The following is an 18,503-nucleotide window of genomic DNA, read 5'->3' on the forward strand; positions in this document are numbered from 1 at the left end:
GATGCAATGCAAGCTGGTCATTTTTGATCAATATTGAAATCGAAAGAAAGCCACTCCACTGTATTTGGGTGGCTGTGACATCAGTTAGCAAATTGTTAGGAAGGGCTCAAATAGTCGAAACCCAATCATGGGACTGAACAGAGTTTGGAGTAAGAAGACAGCAAATGGTTTTTGTAATTTGTACTGAATAAATACATTTCTTATATGATTTGGTAATAAATCACAACTTTTGATATTTATTGTTCTTTTTTTGATCAAAGTTGTTTATTGCAGGAATATGTTTATATATATATATATACGTATATACACGCATATATACGTATATATACACATGTATAGTATATGCGCACACACACACACACACAGACCCTGAGCGCCAATCTCCCCCTTTGAAAAAGTGAGACAATAAAAGTAGGGCTTGTATTCTTTTGGTCCAGGCTTCAGCAGGATGTGTGCTCACTGTTTTTGTTTAGGCAGACATTTTTAGAAGCCCATAGAGACAAAACAATGCAAACAACGTCATCAGAGAGGAATATGGGATGGGCTGACCCTCTCGCAGCAATCCAGAACAATGGAGACACACACACACACACACACACACGCACACATCCAATCAGCACTCCGTTTGGCAAGTGAGCAAGCGCAATAATAAACTGATGGGAGAATGACTCACTCAAAATGTTTTGCTCATTTGGAACTATGGTGCTTGTTAAATGAGTCGCAAATTTACGGACAAAGGAGCGAGCGGGCGCATGAGCAAGCGTGCATATTTTCACTAGGTTTGTCCGTTTCCTGCTTTGCTTTCCACTCCACCTTGTGTAGTCACTAAATTTAGCCCCGTGCAGGCAGGACGACTAAGTTGGGCAAACAATTGAAGGAAGTCTAATAGCCATTTGGACACACAAGTTACAAATAGGAATCAGCCAATGTGGAGCAGCAGTGTGGCTGGCCGCTGCTGGCACATGGAAAGGTAGACGCAGACTCAATTGAAAATATTCCCATTTGGAGCCAATGGCCTCTTCTGACCCTTGTTGTGGATATGCTTTAAACGCTTCATCATCATCCATGAGGTATGTGCAGTGTGGCTTCAGCTCCGTCGTCTTTATTTGACCTTGACAACTTTATAAAAGGCAGTAGGAAAGATAAGAATTTGAAAAAGCTCTTTGTAGCAGGAGATGATTGGAAAAGTAGCCAAGAGTATCGCTTCAATTCCTTGTTTGGCACGTTCAAACATGGCGAATAAAACAAAAACCTCTTGAATCTTCAACTTACTCTCTCCACTTCCTGTTGGTGGCACAAACTAATGAGTGGCCACCCTAAATTCAGTTTTGCCCTCAAATTCACGTTCATATAGAGATGAAGAAGCAATTCATTCCAATCTGCTGCTCAAAGCGTGCAATATTATTTCAGAATGATTTCATTGGCTGTCCAAATCGTGTTAAAATACAAAATACTGGTAAGTGCTGGAGTCATATCATCATAAGAACAGCATCTGCAGGAACATGCTGTACTTTCAACCAGATTGACAAACTTTAAAGAAGATACCACGTCTAAGATATGGATGGCGTCATGGTGTCCGAACGCTTGCTTCTGTTGTGCAACAGGAGACTCTTTTGTTCTTTTTATTGTGGTGGACATTTACTGGAAATGCAGTGGAACAGCATGGCTCTGGAGAAGGGACAATAGATAATAATTTGCACAGCATCGCAATTTATGACATCAGCCTTGGATTGGATCAATGTGTGGCCCCATAGTGGAGTGCAAAAAGGAGCCTCCCGGCTTCTTCTGTTTGGGATGGCTATTTTTATTCAGTTAGATATTCCACCGTAGTTTCAGCAAAGCTCCTGACGCTCAAGGTAACAGGCTATGAGTGTGTGTGTAGGGCAAATGATTGCCAACTCATGAATGATGCTTTCTGTCTTTAGTACTACACTTGCACAATGGTATCGTGAAACTCAGATTAGAGGCGAAAGATCTGGCCAGAAGGCTGGCTAATTGGTTTCCCCACAGATGAAGTCATGAGTGTACTATTCCGTTTTGACAAATATGACAAAAAGCACCCCTTTGATTTAGAAATGAATCTATATTTACAATTCCAGTGCTTTATGTGTGTGTGGTGACATTGCTGTGGTCCTGCCGCTTAGGTTGGCTGTGTTTACTAACAGGAAGGAGGAGGAAGAGGAGGAGGTCATATGGTGGTGTGCTCTCTCTCTCTCTCTCTGTCTCTCTCTCTGTCTCTCCACTCTATAAGCATTAACAGCTTGCACCAGTTCCGATCTGCTTTCCTGGCACTCGGCACTCTTTTCAGTGGGTAAGACCTATTTCAAACTGTCATTTGTCTTACATTTGTGGAATTGTGACCTTGATTCCTGTTAAGACTCAAGTCAGAGTATTGTTGGAGCTGTCTTATGCAGCTGTTAGCATATTGTTTACTCTAAGGATCCTCTTTGGTTGCGCTTGTAAACTGAAACTTGTTTTCAAGTCACTCTTGCAAATATCATTTGATAAGAAGTCCATTTAACAAGCACATGGTTTGAAGTCCAAGAAACAAGTTTGGTTTCAATATGATTAGAATAATTATAAGTCTTGGAGAAATATTGAACTGTGTGGCAAATTTGTCAAAGCGCACAAAAGGTCGTATTTGATAGACATTTAAAATGGACAAGCCAGGGTTGCCATGACAATGACAGAGCCACTCTTCTCATTTTCAAGATAAGCCAATGTAGCAATATGGTGATTTTGACGCTGTAGAAATGGCTCAATCTTGTTGCTTGAAATAGATTGCTCCTTCACAAGTGCTATTGTGGCTGTCTGAATGTGCATGTGTGAGTGAGTGAGTGAGTGTATATCGAGTACTTCCAAGCGGAGCGCCCGCCGCACAAGCGCGCACACAAACTGATGACGCATCTGCTAACCAGAGGCAGGGACACAGTGACCCATTGTAAAGCAGCAAATAACAAGTCATGCTAAAGAGCACAGCTGACTGTAACGTGTACACTCAAGCCATAAAAGAAGAAAAAATCAAATCAGCAGCAAGAATTAGCTTCATCTTTCAAAGGAAGATCAATCAATCAATCAATCAATCAATCCATAACCATAAATAAAGTTTTGAAATGAAACTTGCGAATTGCCCTCAGATATCAGCGTTCATTCATCCGAATGAATCGGAGTCTCGTTTGATATTGCTGTGAGTGTCACAATAAACAGATGGCTGACGTGATTATGAGCAGAACTTCCGTCAATGACTTTTTTTCTGTGATTTGGGGATGTGCAGACAAATACTAACACTATGAAGTGGAGTAGAGTGACTCTCAATCAAAAGAGCTTTGTTCGAGAAAAGCCAGCGCAACTGAGACTTTTTGTTGAACTGCCTGATACAAATCCATTTCCATTGGTCTATTATCTACAGCGCTTATCCCCGCTCGGGTCGCGGATGCTGGCCAAGCCAAAAGGCCAGCCCAGGTGGCCAGCAGGATTCATACGGAGAAGGAATATTCACACAATTCAGTCTTCCGTCACTTGACATCAGAATCAGAATTGTGATTTCGCACGATTTTGGAATGTCGAAATGTCGGACGACATACGTACGTAGGAGATCGAATGCACAAATGCACTTCCACACCACGCGGGAGGCCGGAGCTTGGATTCCAACCGTCAACCTAACAACTGTGTTGCGTAACCAAGAGCAACCATGGATGGATTTTGAGATCGTCATCTTGTCCTATGTATACATCGATGTCCAACTCCATCATTCGTGTTTGGGAGGAAGAGCTGTTGAAAGGAGGAGTAGCCGTATTGGGTGTTTGGCTTTCGTTGCCATCTTAATACGATGTAAACAAAAAAGTATCCATTTACAGTATACGCTGGCCAGAATTTCCAAGGTGAAGAGGAAAAATGATTTTCTTTCATGGCAGATGTTTCAAATGACCCTACAAAGTCTATTAGCATGAGTGCTTTTTGTGCAAAGAAAGTTCCTTTTGTGGTCGATGAGCGATAATGAGAGTTGGGTTCATTTCTCTCATCTCTCAGGGATACTTTGAGCGGTGCAAAAGATTGACTCTTGGACTCAACAACATGGGATCGTCGACACTGGGAAAGGCAGCTTCTCTTGATGCCCTCTTGAATGAATGCATTCATGCATTTGGTGAGCGCTTCCTTCCATTCAAAGCTGGTGTACCCGCATCAGTTTCAGCAAGACAATTTCATGCTATTGCCATTCCTATTTGTTTGAGAGATCGATTGTTGGTTGGAATGTCATTGTTCGTATTTCAAATCAAAATGTCAAATGGTCATTTGTTCACAGACGACAATGGCGAGCTACAGGCCAACCTTCCCCGCATGCTTCTGCTGATGCATCGCTGGTATGTTTCATCTTCAGAACTGGCTGGAAAACTTCTGATGAGATATCCCCATTCATAATAGAAGCAAGAGTGGGAACTTGTACTCCACTTGCTGATGGAGCAAAATGGCAGAAATGGAATGTGTTTGTCATGTTGCTGTTTGTTACCGTCGATTCAAAGTTTTCCAATCCGAAATGGTCCTTGACAAAAATTCTACGTATCGCGACTGCGACACTGATGACTGCCAGAAAACAAGACTGAAGATTTGTTACTTAATGAGGTAACGCCGTCACATGGGCACGTCTGTCGTACGTGGCTTTGCCTTTTCTCATCAACCTGCAAGCCAACTTTTTCTTTCTTTGCATTTCACAAATCATCACAAAGTCACAGATGTGTCATGCTTTTTTGTGTTCAGGTACTGGATCGGGACATTCCCTGCAGAATTCAACCTGGACTTGGGTCTGATACAGATAACGGAGGAGTTCAGGGAAGTTGCTGAAAGGCTCAGCTGTGACAAGCATTTCAAACTGATTGACATTTCCACCATGTAAGTAATGGCGCTTGTTTTTTGGAATGGATGGACAGATTCATTCTTCTTCTTATTTCTAAGCATTGTCAATGCTTCTCGCAGTCCTTCGTATGACTGGATGCGCAAGTTGACGCAGCGTAAAAAGCAGGTGAAGAAAGGGAAAGCTTCGCTCTTGTTTGACCACCTTGAACCCATGCAGCTTGCGGAACATCTGACTTTTTTGGAGTTTAAATCCATCAGGAGGATCTCGGTACGTGCAATTTTCTTTCTTTCTTTCTTTCTTTCTTTCTTTCTTTCTTTCTTTCTTTCTTTCTTTCTTTCTGTCTGTCTGTCTGTCTGTCTGTCTGTCTGTCTGTCTGTCTGTCTGTCTGTCTGTCTGTCTGTCTGTCTGTCTGTCTGTCTTTCTTTCTTTCTTTCTTTCTTTCTTTCTTTCTTTCTTTCTTTCTTTCTTTCTTTCTTTCTTTCTTTCTTTCTTTCTTTCTTTCTTTCTTCTTGTTTGACAGCCTCTGGAATACAGGTGGAACAACATTCTGGTCCAGAGCAGGCTTCTCATCATTTTGCAGTGACTCCAAATTGCATGACTTTAGCCTCTGGAGGTTCCATTGTGCATTTGTTTGAAAGCAACATTATTCCTCTTCGATCGATCGAATGAATGACGATTGATTACTAATGATCAATTGTAATCCATTGCCTATCCTTTTGTTGTGTCTCCAGTTCCCTGATTACAAAAGCTATGTGATCCACGGTCGTCTGGTGGACAATCCAACACTGGAACGCTCCATTGCTCTGTTCAATGGAGTTTCACAGTGGGTCCAACTTATGGTGTTAAGCAAGCTGACACCTCTAACCAGGGCAGAGGTTATCACCAAATACATCCATGTGGCTCAGGTAAGCCAGCCACACAAAAGGTTGTTGTTTTAATATTTCCAGTGCAGTGCCATCATCATCATCATCATCATCATGATGATATCGGTGCCATTTGTTCCATCAAGTCACGCACACTCATTTAGACAAATGACTGTTTCCCATCAGAAACTTCTTCAGTTGCACAACTTTAACACTTTAATGGCAGTGGTGGGAGGGCTGAGCCACAGCTCCATTTCTCGTCTGAAGGAGACGCAATCGTATCTCTCTGCCGAGGTAGTTAAGGTAGGTCAACACAAACCTGATCCTTCTATTTCTTTGGGAAGACACCTGAAAAGTGTGTGGGGGGGGGGTGAGTCTCATCCACAATGAGTAGCAGCCACCGCTGATTGTCAATCTATAAAAACAATGAATAGAATAACAACAATGCCAACAGGTTGTGACATGAACAATCGCCAGAAGAATTGCAATGTGTCGTTTGTGCAAACCGTCTGAACCCAAACGCAGATGTGGCGCATGATGACCGAACTGGTCTCTTCCAACAATAACTACTCGTACTACCGCAAGGCCTTCAGTGAGTGCCAAGGCTTTAAAATCCCCATCCTGGGTGTGCACCTGAAGGACCTCATAGCAGTGCATGTGGTCTTCCCTGACTGGGTGCAAGACAAGGTCAACCTGGTGAAGATGCAGCAGCTCTACGTGACTTTCAACGAGCTGGTGACATTGCAGAACGCAGCGGCCCAAGCGGAGCCCAACATGGACCTGATCTACCTGCTCACGGTGCCTCCAATATTGAAACGCTTCAGTGTCCAACCTACTGCGGCTTTAACAAAGGCGAAATCTTTTCAGCTTTCTTTAGACCTTTACTACACCGAGGATGAGATTTATGAATTGTCACTGCTCCGGGAACCGCGTAATCCCAAATCACTGGTAAGTGAGTGTCCATCATCAAAATAAATGCTTCTTCCGAGATTGTTTGATTCATTACTGTTAGCGTTCTTGTCTTCATGATAGCCAACTGGTCTAGTCAGTGACGTGTCTTTTGCAGCCAACCTCTCCCACGACTCCTCCCAACAAGCCGCTGGTACCGCTGGACTGGGCCTCAGGTGTCCCGACCAAACCGGATCCCACTGTGGTCAACAAACACATCAGGAAAGTGGTGGATGTGAGTGCAGCGTGTCCTCGTTGTCACATGGGCAGACGGACGTTAGACTGGAACGTGACTTTTCTCTTCTTCCCGCAGTCGGTGTTCAGGAACTACGACCCCGACCATGATGGTTTTATTTCTCAAGAAGACTTTGAAAATATTGCCGCTAACTTTCCCTTCCTGGACTCCTTCTGTGTTTTGGATAAAGATCAGTGAGTGGCACCATTAAATATGGATAATATGTATATATTCAATTATTGTAGCCTTTTTTTTCAATTGCAAACCGTCACTAACAGCAGCGAGCGTACTGAATAATGGGAGTTGAATGAGATGGCATCTTTCTTTTTGTCCTTGCAATCCTCACCTTTCTGTCTGTCACAGAGATGGCCTGATCAGTAAAGACGAGATGATTGCGTATTTCCTTCGAGCGAACCCGCTGCTTCAGTGTGAGATGGGTCCGGGATTTTTGCATAACTTCCAGGAAATGACATATCTGAAGCCCACCTTCTGTGCGCACTGCGCTGGGTTTGTACGTAGATCTTGAGTGTTAGCAGCCTGCATGCATATCTCCTTGGTCTTAGCACATGAAAATGCAAAGGAAAGGGAAACGTTTCTTCACATTGTGTGCTTGAAAGCCAAGTCAGGAAGGGCCCTTTGCTCGCCATGAATCTTACATTGCTATTCTTTTCTTCCTCTTCTCCTGCAGCTCTGGGGCATCATCAAACAGGGCTACAAGTGTAAAGGTATGATAGAAGATAGAACAACAACAATTATATATACGTATATACGTATGTATAATATGTTATGTTGTAGGTTCCTATTCTACATGGGTGTCACTGTAAACTTGGTTGACGTCGATTCAATGAAATAACACTGATTGTATTTGGACTCCCACTAGACAATACTCACTCGTCCATAAGCTTTGTTTCCAGTAATTCCGTCAACTTGGAAGACGGCTTTCTAAGGCCTGTTGCATGATTGTCTCCTATGTTAAAGCTGACACCTGAGGTTGTCCTAAAAGATCTCCCAAGCAAGGAGCACCTTTTTGTTTTCAAAGTGGACTTGATGAATTTCCATTTGGACTTCACAGACTGCGGCGTCAACTGCCATAAACAATGTCGGGAGTTGCTGGTTCTGGCTTGCAGGAAGCTGCTGCGCTCTGGTTCCTTTGGGTGCGTGAGCCCCGACAGACTGATGACGCACAGCTCGTTGCCCAGCAGCCCTGCGCTCGACACCTGTAGCGGTCAGTTCTGCCTTCTGTGTCGAATGCTCCCGATGCATTCCAATCATCCATTTGGTTTGCTTCAGACAAGGATGAGGTGTTTGAGTTCCCCGCTGCGATGACATCAGCTCGTCCTACAAAAAGCATCACCCTGATGACCGGCTCGGCCCAGAGGATCTCCGTCCGCCTGCAGAGGGCCACTATCAGCCAGGCCACGCAGACTGAACCTCTGTGGTCACAACACAGCTGGGGGAGCACAGCTGACAGCGGATCCCACACCTTCCCCAAAACCAAATATCGGAGCGCTCCAAATAAAGCTCTCGCCTCATGGGACAACCGGGATCACGGGCCGCATTTGGTACAGTGCGGCGGTCCCGCCCTGGACAAGACCGATGTCCTCGTGCAGATTCAAGATCGCAGAGGGAAGGTAAGAGAAGCAAACAGGAGCATCGTATTCATATGTTAGAAGATGACCATTATTGACAACAACTTGAACCGTTTGCTTTCCCAATCAGTCAAATGAGAGCATTCAGCAATTCCTTTTCTTTATGACTTGGTCGACTCATTCGGTTTGTGGTGACCTGGAGAGTCCATCTCAGCAGATTTTCTCTTTCGGCCGGGATAGGCTGCAGCACCCCGATGATTGCAGACAATGTCCACGTGGCAATATCCTTTACTCCATTTTTAATTTTGGGCCACCTGAAGAATCCCTCATCGCCTAAATTCATCTGAGTTGGGGAATTAGCGTGGCGTGAAAGTTCCAAAGCTCCTAATCCAAATATGACTTCTCGTCCCTTTCTTTCAGGACAGCTGACTTGGTAACCTGTGTGTGAATCGCCAGTCTCAGCGGTCCAGAAAGACCCTGGTGGCTGGTACCAGGAAGTTCTTCTGTCTGGGAAGGTGCATGGCTCTCTGATTGATGTTCCCCATTCACCGAGCGTGTGTCATCGTTGGGTCACGGCGGGCTCCTGCGCCGACAGCGAAATGTGCTAAGGCCCGCCCGCTTTGTTCAGTAACAGGGCAACATGTGATCTGTGGGAAAGGAGAAGCGCAATGGACAGGAAGGAGAGCGAGCAGTCCTTCTCTGGGTTGCATAAGAAAGCAAGCGCACTCCCAGCTTTGAGACCAGAGGATGGATGGTGGACTTTATTTGGAGCGTTCTCCAGAAGACACCAGAACGTCAGCAGCACGAGTGTAAAACATTTGGACAAAACCACTAATAGAGGCAATTTCCTTTGTCACACCAATCTTAATTCAGTGTTTGACTTTTGGATGAACATTTGGAGAAAGACAATAGCTAACAGATAATAGGCCACTTGCATGTGGATTGTGAAGTAACAATAAAAGGGAAAGTCGAGATAAAAAGGCAGGGCTCGATGCCGATGTCCGACTAGCGTTAGTACATTCGTGCTTAGCACATGTCGCAGGGGCGGATGGGGGGGGGGGGAGTCGAACCCTAGATCTCAGGTGTTCGAGCGCAGCGATGGAGCCACTCATCACACGCGGCGAGCTCGGCGGTCAACCCGCTTTCACTTCGACTCATTCCAATCCGTCCAATATTTTGTTCCCCGCGCGTTGGGTAAGTAAGTACAAAATAGTGTTGGCTCGTGAGTGAACGATTCGTTCAAAAGAACGGATTTTATTTCAGTGAACGAATCACTTCCTAAAGTTATTTTTTCAGTTCATATGACTTCAACCAGTAGGTGTCGGTAATGCGCATTGAAGCTGGTGCCACCTCGCCGTAAAACAAAACGAAGAAGAAAATGACGTCACTTCCCGTTCACGAACCAGTCGTGAATTGCATTTCCCGTTCACCAACTGAACGGCGCTGTGAGTCAACGAGTCAGTGAGTGAGTGATTTGCATTTCCAGTTCATCGCGAGAACGGATCAGTGAGGGAACGAATCCTGACTATCCCGTTCGCGAACGAAGCAACTGCCTTCCTTCCTTCCTTCCTTCCCGTGCATCAACAGATCAGTCAGTGAACGTGTTGCGTCTCCCTCCTGGCGTGAACTATGGATGCCAGAATGTCGATTTGCCATGGAAAGAAAGAACCACTCAGTGAAACACCACTTCTTTTATGCGCCTTTTCTCCAAGCTAACGGCTAACTTTATTGCATGAAGGGATGCGCCGTTATGCAAATACGGGGAGATGATGCTTCTCTTTGGGTCATCTTGATTTTATAACACTTAAAATAACGTGTATGCATATATACGCCTACATTTTGTTATCCAATATATTTACTGCAATTTCACATTAGATTGCTGGTTTGAAATGTACTTTTATTAATATTATTATTTTAATCAACATTAAAACCTGTTAAAACTTGTCTGGTGTTTTATTCCTTGTTTTCATTTTTTTGGGCATGAAAACAAAAATCTGACATTTGGTTAGCTGCTTTATATGACAATATGTATATGTGTTTTACGTTGTGTAATATGTGCTGGTGTCCCCCCAAATAAAGAGCAAGTCAAATACACATTCTTGACACGCACAAAAAATGCATAAAGTTATTAGGTACACCTGAAAATGGTGGTGTACCTAGTGGAGTGTCCTTGTGACGTCACAGATCAACCAGCCAATCAGGAGGTGGGGGTGAGGGCGGGTGTGGCACCTTTCACTTTCAGTTCAGCTTTGGCCATGATTTTTCCCTAATGAAGTGGCCTGTTATTAGGTACACTGGAAAATGACAGCGTACCTAAAGGATTGTCCGTGTGACGTCACAGATCAAACAGCCAATCGGAAAGTGGGGGTGAGGGCGGGTGTGGCACTTTTCATGCTATTTCCTAATAAAGTGGCCTGTTATTAGGTACACTTGAAAATGGCGGTGTACCTAATGGAGTGTCCGTGTGATTCCCTCGTTAAGCGCACCTGCGGGAAAAGTTTTTGGTCACTTTCACGTTCCGCAGGAGCTAAAACTTTTCACGCAGGTGCGCTTAACGAGGGAATCACATGGACACTCCATTAGGTACACCGCCATTTTCAAGTGTACCTAATAACAGGCCACTTTATTATCTTGGAAAACATGTTGGAATGCGGCCCCGAGGACTAGAGCTTGACACCTGTGACCTTTGCCCATGATATTTCCCTAATAAAGTGGCCTGTTATTAGGTACACTTGAAAATGGCGGTGTACCTAATGGAGTGTCCGTGTGATTCCCTCGTTAAGCGCACCTGCGTGAAAAGTTTTAGCTCCTGCGGAACGTGAAAGTGACCAAAAACTTTTCACGCAGGTGCGCTTAACGAGGGAATCGCAGGGACACTCCATTAGGTACACCGCCATTTTCAAGTGTACCTAATAACAGGCCACTTTATTATCTTGGAAAACATGTTGGAATGCGGCCCCGAGGACTAGAGCTTGACACCTGTGACCTTTGACCATGCTATTTCCCTAATAAAGTGGCCAGTTATTAGGTACACTTGAAAATGGCGGTGTACCTAATGGAGTGTCCGTGTGATTCCCTCGTTAAGCGCACCTGCGTGAAAAGTTTTAGCTCCTGCGGAACGTGAAAGTGACCAAAAACTTTTCACGCAGGTGCGCTTAACGAGGGTTACTTGGAAAACATGTTGGAACGCGGCCCCGAGGACTAGAGCTTGACACCTGTGACCTTTGACCATGATATTTCCCTAATAAAGTGGCCTGTTCTTAGGTACACTTGAAAATGGCGGTGTACCTAATGGAGTGTCCAAGTGAAGGTCACAGATCCAACAGCCAATCATAAAGTGGGGGTGAGGGCGGGTGTGGCACCATCTAGTGTCCAAGTGACTTAGGTACACCTGTAAATGGCGGTGTACCTAATGGAGTGTCCGTGTGATTCCCTCGTTAAGTGCACCTGCGTGAAAAGTTTTAGCTCTTGCTGAACGTGAAAGTAGCTAAAACTTTTCACGCAGGTGCGCTTAACGAGGGTCACTTGGAAAACATGTTGGAACGCGGCCCCGAGGACTAGAGCTTGACACCTGTGACCTTTGACCATGATATTTCCCTAATAAAGTGGCCTGTTATTAGGTACACTTGGAAATGGCGGCGTGGCTAATGGAGTGTCCAAGTGAAGGTCACAGATCCAACAGCCAATCATAAAGTGGGGGTGAGGGGGGGTGGCACCATCTAGTGTCCAAGTGACGTAGGTACACCTGTAAATGGCGGTGTACCTAATGGAGTGTCTGTGTGATTCCCTCGTTAAGCGCACCTGCGTGAAAAGTTTTAGCTCCTGCGGAACGTGAAAGTGACCAAAAACTTTTCACGCAGGTGCGCTTAACGAGGGTCACTTGGAAAACATGTTGGAACGCGGCCCCGAGGACTAGAGCTTGACACCTGGGACCTTTGACCATGATATTTCCCTAATAAAGTGGCCTGTTATTAGGTACACTTGAAAATGGCGGTGTACCTAATGGAGTGTCCAAGTGAAGGTCACAGATCCAACGGCCAATCATAAGGTGGGGGTGGCACCATCTAGTGTCCAAGTGACGAAGGTACACCTGTAAATGGCGGTGTACCTAATGGAGTGTCCGTGTGATTCCCTCGTTAAGTGCACCTGCGTGAAAAGTTTTAGCTCTTGCTGAACGTGAAAGTAGCTAAAACTTTTCACGCAGGTGCGCTTAACGAGGGTCACTTGGAAAACATGTTGGAACGCGGCCCCGAGGACTAGAGCTTGACACCTGGGACCTTTGACCATGATATTTCCCTAATAAAGTGGCCTGTTCTTAGGTACACTTGAAAATGGCGGTGTACCTAATGGAGTGTCCAAGTGAAGGTCACAGATCCAACAGCCAATCATAAAGTGGGGGTGAGGGCGGGTGTGGCACCATCTAGTGTCCAAGTGACTTAGGTACACCTGTAAATGGCGGTGTACCTAATGGAGTGTCCGTGTGATTCCCTCGTTAAGTGCACCTGCGTGAAAAGTTTTAGCTCTTGCTGAACGTGAAAGTAGCTAAAACTTTTCACGCAGGTGCGCTTAACGAGGGTCACTTGGAAAACATGTTGGAACGCGGCCCCCGAGGACTAGAGCTTGACACCTGGGACCTTTGACCATGATATTTCCCTAATAAAGTGGCCTGTTATTAGGTACACTTGAAAATGGCGGTGTACCTAATGGAGTGTCCAAGTGAAGGTCACAGATCCAACAGCCAATCATAAAGTGGGGGTGAGGGCGGGTGTGGCACCATCTAGTGTCCACGTGACGTAGGTACACCTGTAAATGGCGGTGTACCTAATGGAGTGTCCGTGTGATTCCCTCGTTAAGTGCACCTGCGTGAAAAGTTTTAGCTCCTGCTGAACGTGAAAGTAGCTAAAACTTTTCACGCAGGTGCGCTTAACGAGGGTAACTTGGAAAACATGTTGGAACGCGGCCCCGAGGACTAGAGCTTGACACCTGTGACCTTTGACCATGATATTTCCCTAATAAAGTGGCCTGTTCTTAGGTACACTTGAAAATGGCGGTGTACCTAATGGAGTGTCCAAGTGAAGGTCACAGATCCAACAGCCAATCATAAAGTGGGGGTGAGGGCGGGTGTGGCACCATCTAGTGTCCAAGTGACTTAGGTACACCTGTAAATGGCGGTGTACCTAATGGAGTGTCCGTGTGATTCCCTCGTTAAGTGCACCTGCGTGAAAAGTTTTAGCTCTTGCTGAACGTGAAAGTAGCTAAAACTTTTCACGCAGGTGCGCTTAACGAGGGTCACTTGGAAAACATGTTGGAACGCGGCCCCGAGGACTAGAGCTTGACACCTGGGACCTTTGACCATGATATTTCCCTAATAAAGTGGCCTGTTCTTAGGTACACTTGAAAATGGCGGTGTACCTAATGGAGTGTCCAAGTGAAGGTCACAGATCCAACAGCCAATCATAAAGTGGGGGTGAGGGCGGGTGTGGCACCATCTAGTGTCCAAGTGACTTAGGTACACCTGTAAATGGCGGTGTACCTAATGGAGTGTCCGTGTGATTCCCTCGTTAAGTGCACCTGCGTGAAAAGTTTTAGCTCTTGCTGAACGTGAAAGTAGCTAAAACTTTTCACGCAGGTGCGCTTAACGAGGGTCACTTGGAAAACATGTTGGAACGCGGCCCCGAGGACTAGAGCTTGACACCTGGGACCTTTGACCATGATATTTCCCTAATAAAGTGGCCTGTTATTAGGTACACTTGAAAATGGCGGTGTACCTAATGGAGTGTCCAAGTGAAGGTCACAGATCCAACAGCCAATCATAAAGTGGGGGTGAGGGCGGGTGTGGCACCATCTAGTGTCCACGTGACGTAGGTACACCTGTAAATGGCGGTGTACCTAATGGAGTGTCCGTGTGATTCCCTCGTTAAGTGCACCTGCGTGAAAAGTTTTAGCTCCTGCTGAACGTGAAAGTAGCTAAAACTTTTCACGCAGGTGCGCTTAACGAGGGTAACTTGGAAAACATGTTGGAACGCGGCCCCGAGGACTAGAGCTTGACACCTGTGACCTTTGACCATGATATTTCCCTAATAAAGTGGCCTGTTCTTAGGTACACTTGAAAATGGCGGTGTACCTAATGGAGTGTCCAAGTGAAGGTCACAGATCCAACAGCCAATCATAAAGTGGGGGTGAGGGCGGGTGTGGCACCATCTAGTGTCCAAGTGACTTAGGTACACCTGTAAATGGCGGTGTACCTAATGGAGTGTCCGTGTGATTCCCTCGTTAAGTGCACCTGCGTGAAAAGTTTTAGCTCTTGCTGAACGTGAAAGTAGCTAAAACTTTTCACGCAGGTGCGCTTAACGAGGGTCACTTGGAAAACATGTTGGAACGCGGCCCCGAGGACTAGAGCTTGACACCTGTGACCTTTGACCATGATATTTCCCTAATAAAGTGGCCTGTTATTAGGTACACTTGGAAATGGCGGCGTGGCTAATGGAGTGTCCAAGTGAAGGTCACAGATCCAACAGCCAATCATAAAGTGGGGGTGAGGGGGGGGTGGCACCATCTAGTGTCCAAGTGACGTAGGTACACCTGTAAATGGCGGTGTACCTAATGGAGTGTCTGTGTGATTCCCTCGTTAAGCGCACCTGCGTGAAAAGTTTTAGCTCCTGCGGAACGTGAAAGTGACCAAAAACTTTTCACGCAGGTGCGCTTAACGAGGGTCACTTGGAAAACATGTTGGATTGCGGCCCCGAGGACTAGAGCTTGACACCTGTGACCTTTGCCCATGATATTTCCCTAATAAAGTGGCCTGTTATTAGGTACACCTGTAAATGGCGGTGTACCTAATGGAGTGTCCAAGTGAAGGTCACAGATCCAACGGCCAATCATAAGGTGGGGGTGGCACCATCTAGTGTCCAAGTGACGAAGGTACACCTGTAAATGGCGGTGTACCTAATGGAGTGTCCGTGTGATTCCCTCGTTAAGTGCACCTGCGTGAAAAGTTTTAGCTCTTGCTGAACGTGAAAGTAGCTAAAACTTTTCACGCAGGTGCGCTTAACGAGGGTCACTTGGAAAACATGTTGGAACGCGGCCCCGAGGACTAGGGCTTGACACCTGTGACCTTTGCCCATGATATTTCCCTAATAAAGTGGCCTGTTATTAGGTACACTTGAAAATGGCGGTGTACCTAATGGAGTGTCCGTGTGATTCCCTCGTTAAGCGCACCTGCGTGAAAAGTTTTAGCTCCTGCGGAACGTGAAAGTGACCAAAAACTTTTCACGCAGGTGCGCTTAACGAGGGTCACTTGGAAAACATGTTGGAACGCGGCCCCGAGGACTAGGGCTTGACACCTGTGACCTTTGCCCATGATATTTCCCTAATAAAGTGGCCTGTTATTAGGTACACTTGAAAATGGCGGTGTACCTAATGGAGTGTCCGTGTGATTCCCTCGTTAAGCGCACCTGCGTGAAAAGTTTTAGCTCTTGCTGAACGTGAAAGTAGCTAAAACTTTTCACGCAGGTGCGCTTAACGAGGGTCACTTGGAAAACATGTTGGAACGCGGCCCCGAGGACTAGAGCTTGACACCTGTGACCTTTGCCCATGATATTTCCCTCATAAAGTGGCCTGTTATTAGGTACACTTGAAAATGGCGGTGTACCTAATGGAGTGTCCGTGTGATTCCCTCGTTAAGCGCACCTGCGTGAAAAGTTTTAGCTCCTGCGGAACGTGAAAGTGACCAAAAACTTTTCACGCAGGTGCGCTTAACGAGGGAATCACATGGACACTCCATTAGGTACACCGCCATTTTCAAGTGTACCTAATAACAGGCCACTTTATTATCTTGGAAAACATGTTGGAATGCGGCCCTTCTAAAGCTGCAGTTCTAAACTGGAATGCACATGACTAGTACAAAAGAGTGCAGACGGCCAAGGTCTGATGGGTCGAAATAGTCAACTGGTTAGTGACACGGGCTCTTGCTCAGTGAGAACTTGGTTCGATCCCAGGTGTGAGCACATACCAACTTGTGCTTTTAGAATTGGAACCTCGCTTTGTATAAGTGGACGCATATTCAAACAATTCATTTTTCATTCATTTATTTTTTTTACCTCGTGTATGGTACCTATTGAAGTGTCCATGAGGTGTACCTAATCACAGGCCACTTCATTAGGGAAAAAGCTGAAGTGAAAGTGCCACACCCACCCTCACCCCCACTTCCTGATTGGCTGTTTGATCTATGACGTCATTCGGACACTCCATTAGGTACACCGCCATTTTCAGGTGTACCTAATCACAGGCCACTTTCATGCCCAAAAAAATAAAAACAAGGAATAAAACACCAGACAAGTTTTAACAGGTTTTAATGTTTATTAAAATATTAATAAAAGTACATTTCAAACCAGCAATCTAATGTGAAATTGCAGTAGATATATTGGATAACAAAATGTAGGCGTATATATGCATACACGTTATTTTAAGTGTTATAAAATCAAGATGACCCAAAGAAAAGCATCATCTCCCCGTTTTTGCATAACGGCGCATGCCTTCATGCAATAAAGTTAGCCGTTAGCCTGGAGAAAACGTGCATAAAAGAAGTGGTGTTTCAGTGAGTGGTTCTTTCTTTCCTTGGCAAATCGTAAATCGACATTCTGGCTTACATCGTTAACGCCAGGAGGGAGACGCAACACGTTCACTGACTGAACCGTTGATGCACGGGAAGGAAGGCTGGAAGGAAGGAAGGCAGTTGACCCATTGACTCGTTCGCTAACGGGAAAGTCGGGATTCGTTCCGTCACTGATCCGTTCTCGCGATGAACTGGAAATGCAAATGACTGACTCGTTGACTCACAGCTCCGTTCAGTTGGTGAACGGGAAATGCAATTCACGACTCGTTCGTGAACGGGAAGTGACGTCATTTTCTTCGTTTTGTTTTACGGCGAGGTGGCACCAGCTTCAATGCGCATTACCGACACCTACTGGTTGAAGTCATATGAACTAAAACTCTCGTTCACTGAAAAGATTCGTTCTTTTCAAAGTCAAAGTCAAAGTCAAAGTCAGCTTTATTGTCAATCCCTTCATACGTCAAGACACACAAAGAAACCGAAATTCCGTTTCCTCCATCCCACGGTGACGAGACATACAAGTAGGCGACACAAAACAAAAACAAGTAGGCACAAACCATAAATAATAAATAATAAATAAAATAAAATGAGCGATGAATAAAAACAGACCAATAACCCATTGAATATGAGGGGCAAAACCGAGCCAGTGAGCATACAGCAAGAACAGGACGCTACGCTGAAAGGGGGAGCGAGTTCAGGATCCTAACAGCCTGGAGTACGAAGCTGTTGGAAAGTCTGGTGGTGCGGGAGCGCAGGCTCCTGTACCGCCTCCCAGAGGGCAGAAGTTCAAACAAAGGGTGAGCGGGGTGACTCACATCACTCACAATCTTGGTCGCCTTGCGGGTGAGATGGGAGGTGTAAATGTCCTTCAAGGAGGGGAGAGAAGCACCAATAGTCTTACTAGCCGTTTTCACAATGCGCTGCAGGGCCTTCAAGTCTTGGTCAGTGCAGCTGCCACCCCAGACAGCAATACAGCTGGAGAGGACGCTCTCAATGGTGCCGCGGTAAAACGTAGTCATGACGGCCGGAGGAGTTTGAACACTACCGTCCGTCAATGTGCCCAACCGCTCGGCCATCCATCGGTGCTTCGAAATAACTTTGTTCTATGGCTCCACATGTCTTCAGCACGGCAAACGTTTGTGCCGGTCCACCATATGAAGTAAATGACGGGATTTGTTTTACCTCATCTAATATGTATCAAGCATAAGAGGAAAAAAAAAAAAACTTGCTAAACGCACATGAATTTGATAATTATCCACAAGTACTATGTGACATTCAGAAGGCAGCATAATTCGATCGAGTTGATATTTGAAGACTGTAAAATGAAAAAAGAAAACACCATGGTGCAGAGGAAAGTGGTGCCATGATAAAATTGGAAACATGATTATTAAGTTTGTTGATGTCC

At 45.5% G+C, this 18,503-nt stretch overlaps 1 protein-coding gene across 4 annotated transcripts; it reads left to right on the top strand.

The window, feature by feature from the left end:
• Positions 1-363: 363 nt before the first annotated feature.
• On the top strand, positions 364-9,477 carry rasgrp3 (RAS guanyl releasing protein 3 (calcium and DAG-regulated)). Of its 4 annotated transcripts, XM_037272727.1 has the most exons (19): positions 364-1,070; positions 2,145-2,311; positions 4,030-4,144; positions 4,304-4,403; positions 4,558-4,620; positions 4,756-4,887; positions 4,972-5,119; positions 5,584-5,757; positions 5,902-6,018; positions 6,241-6,307; positions 6,398-6,513; positions 6,583-6,663; positions 6,782-6,898; positions 6,977-7,092; positions 7,262-7,409; positions 7,587-7,623; positions 7,971-8,125; positions 8,188-8,529; positions 8,908-9,477. In XM_037272727.1, exons 3-19 carry the CDS (start codon positions 4,075-4,077, stop codon positions 8,914-8,916), a joined length of 1,992 nt encoding a protein of 663 aa, XP_037128622.1. In that variant the 5' UTR covers positions 364-1,070; positions 2,145-2,311; positions 4,030-4,074; the 3' UTR covers positions 8,917-9,477. The 4 variants fall into 4 exon arrangements, with proteins under 4 accessions (XP_037128622.1, XP_037128619.1, XP_037128621.1 ...); XM_037272726.1 differs by having other exon boundaries at positions 365-1,070; positions 6,241-6,513; positions 7,971-8,123; positions 8,189-8,529; XM_037272724.1 differs by lacking the exon at positions 2,145-2,311 and having other exon boundaries at positions 6,241-6,513.
• Positions 9,478-18,503: the final 9,026 nt, after the last annotated feature.

The sequence above is a fragment of the Syngnathus acus genome, chromosome 15 (assembly GCF_901709675.1).
Source record: "Syngnathus acus chromosome 15, fSynAcu1.2, whole genome shotgun sequence".
In the NCBI taxonomy this organism is placed as follows: domain Eukaryota; kingdom Metazoa; phylum Chordata; class Actinopteri; order Syngnathiformes; family Syngnathidae; genus Syngnathus; species Syngnathus acus.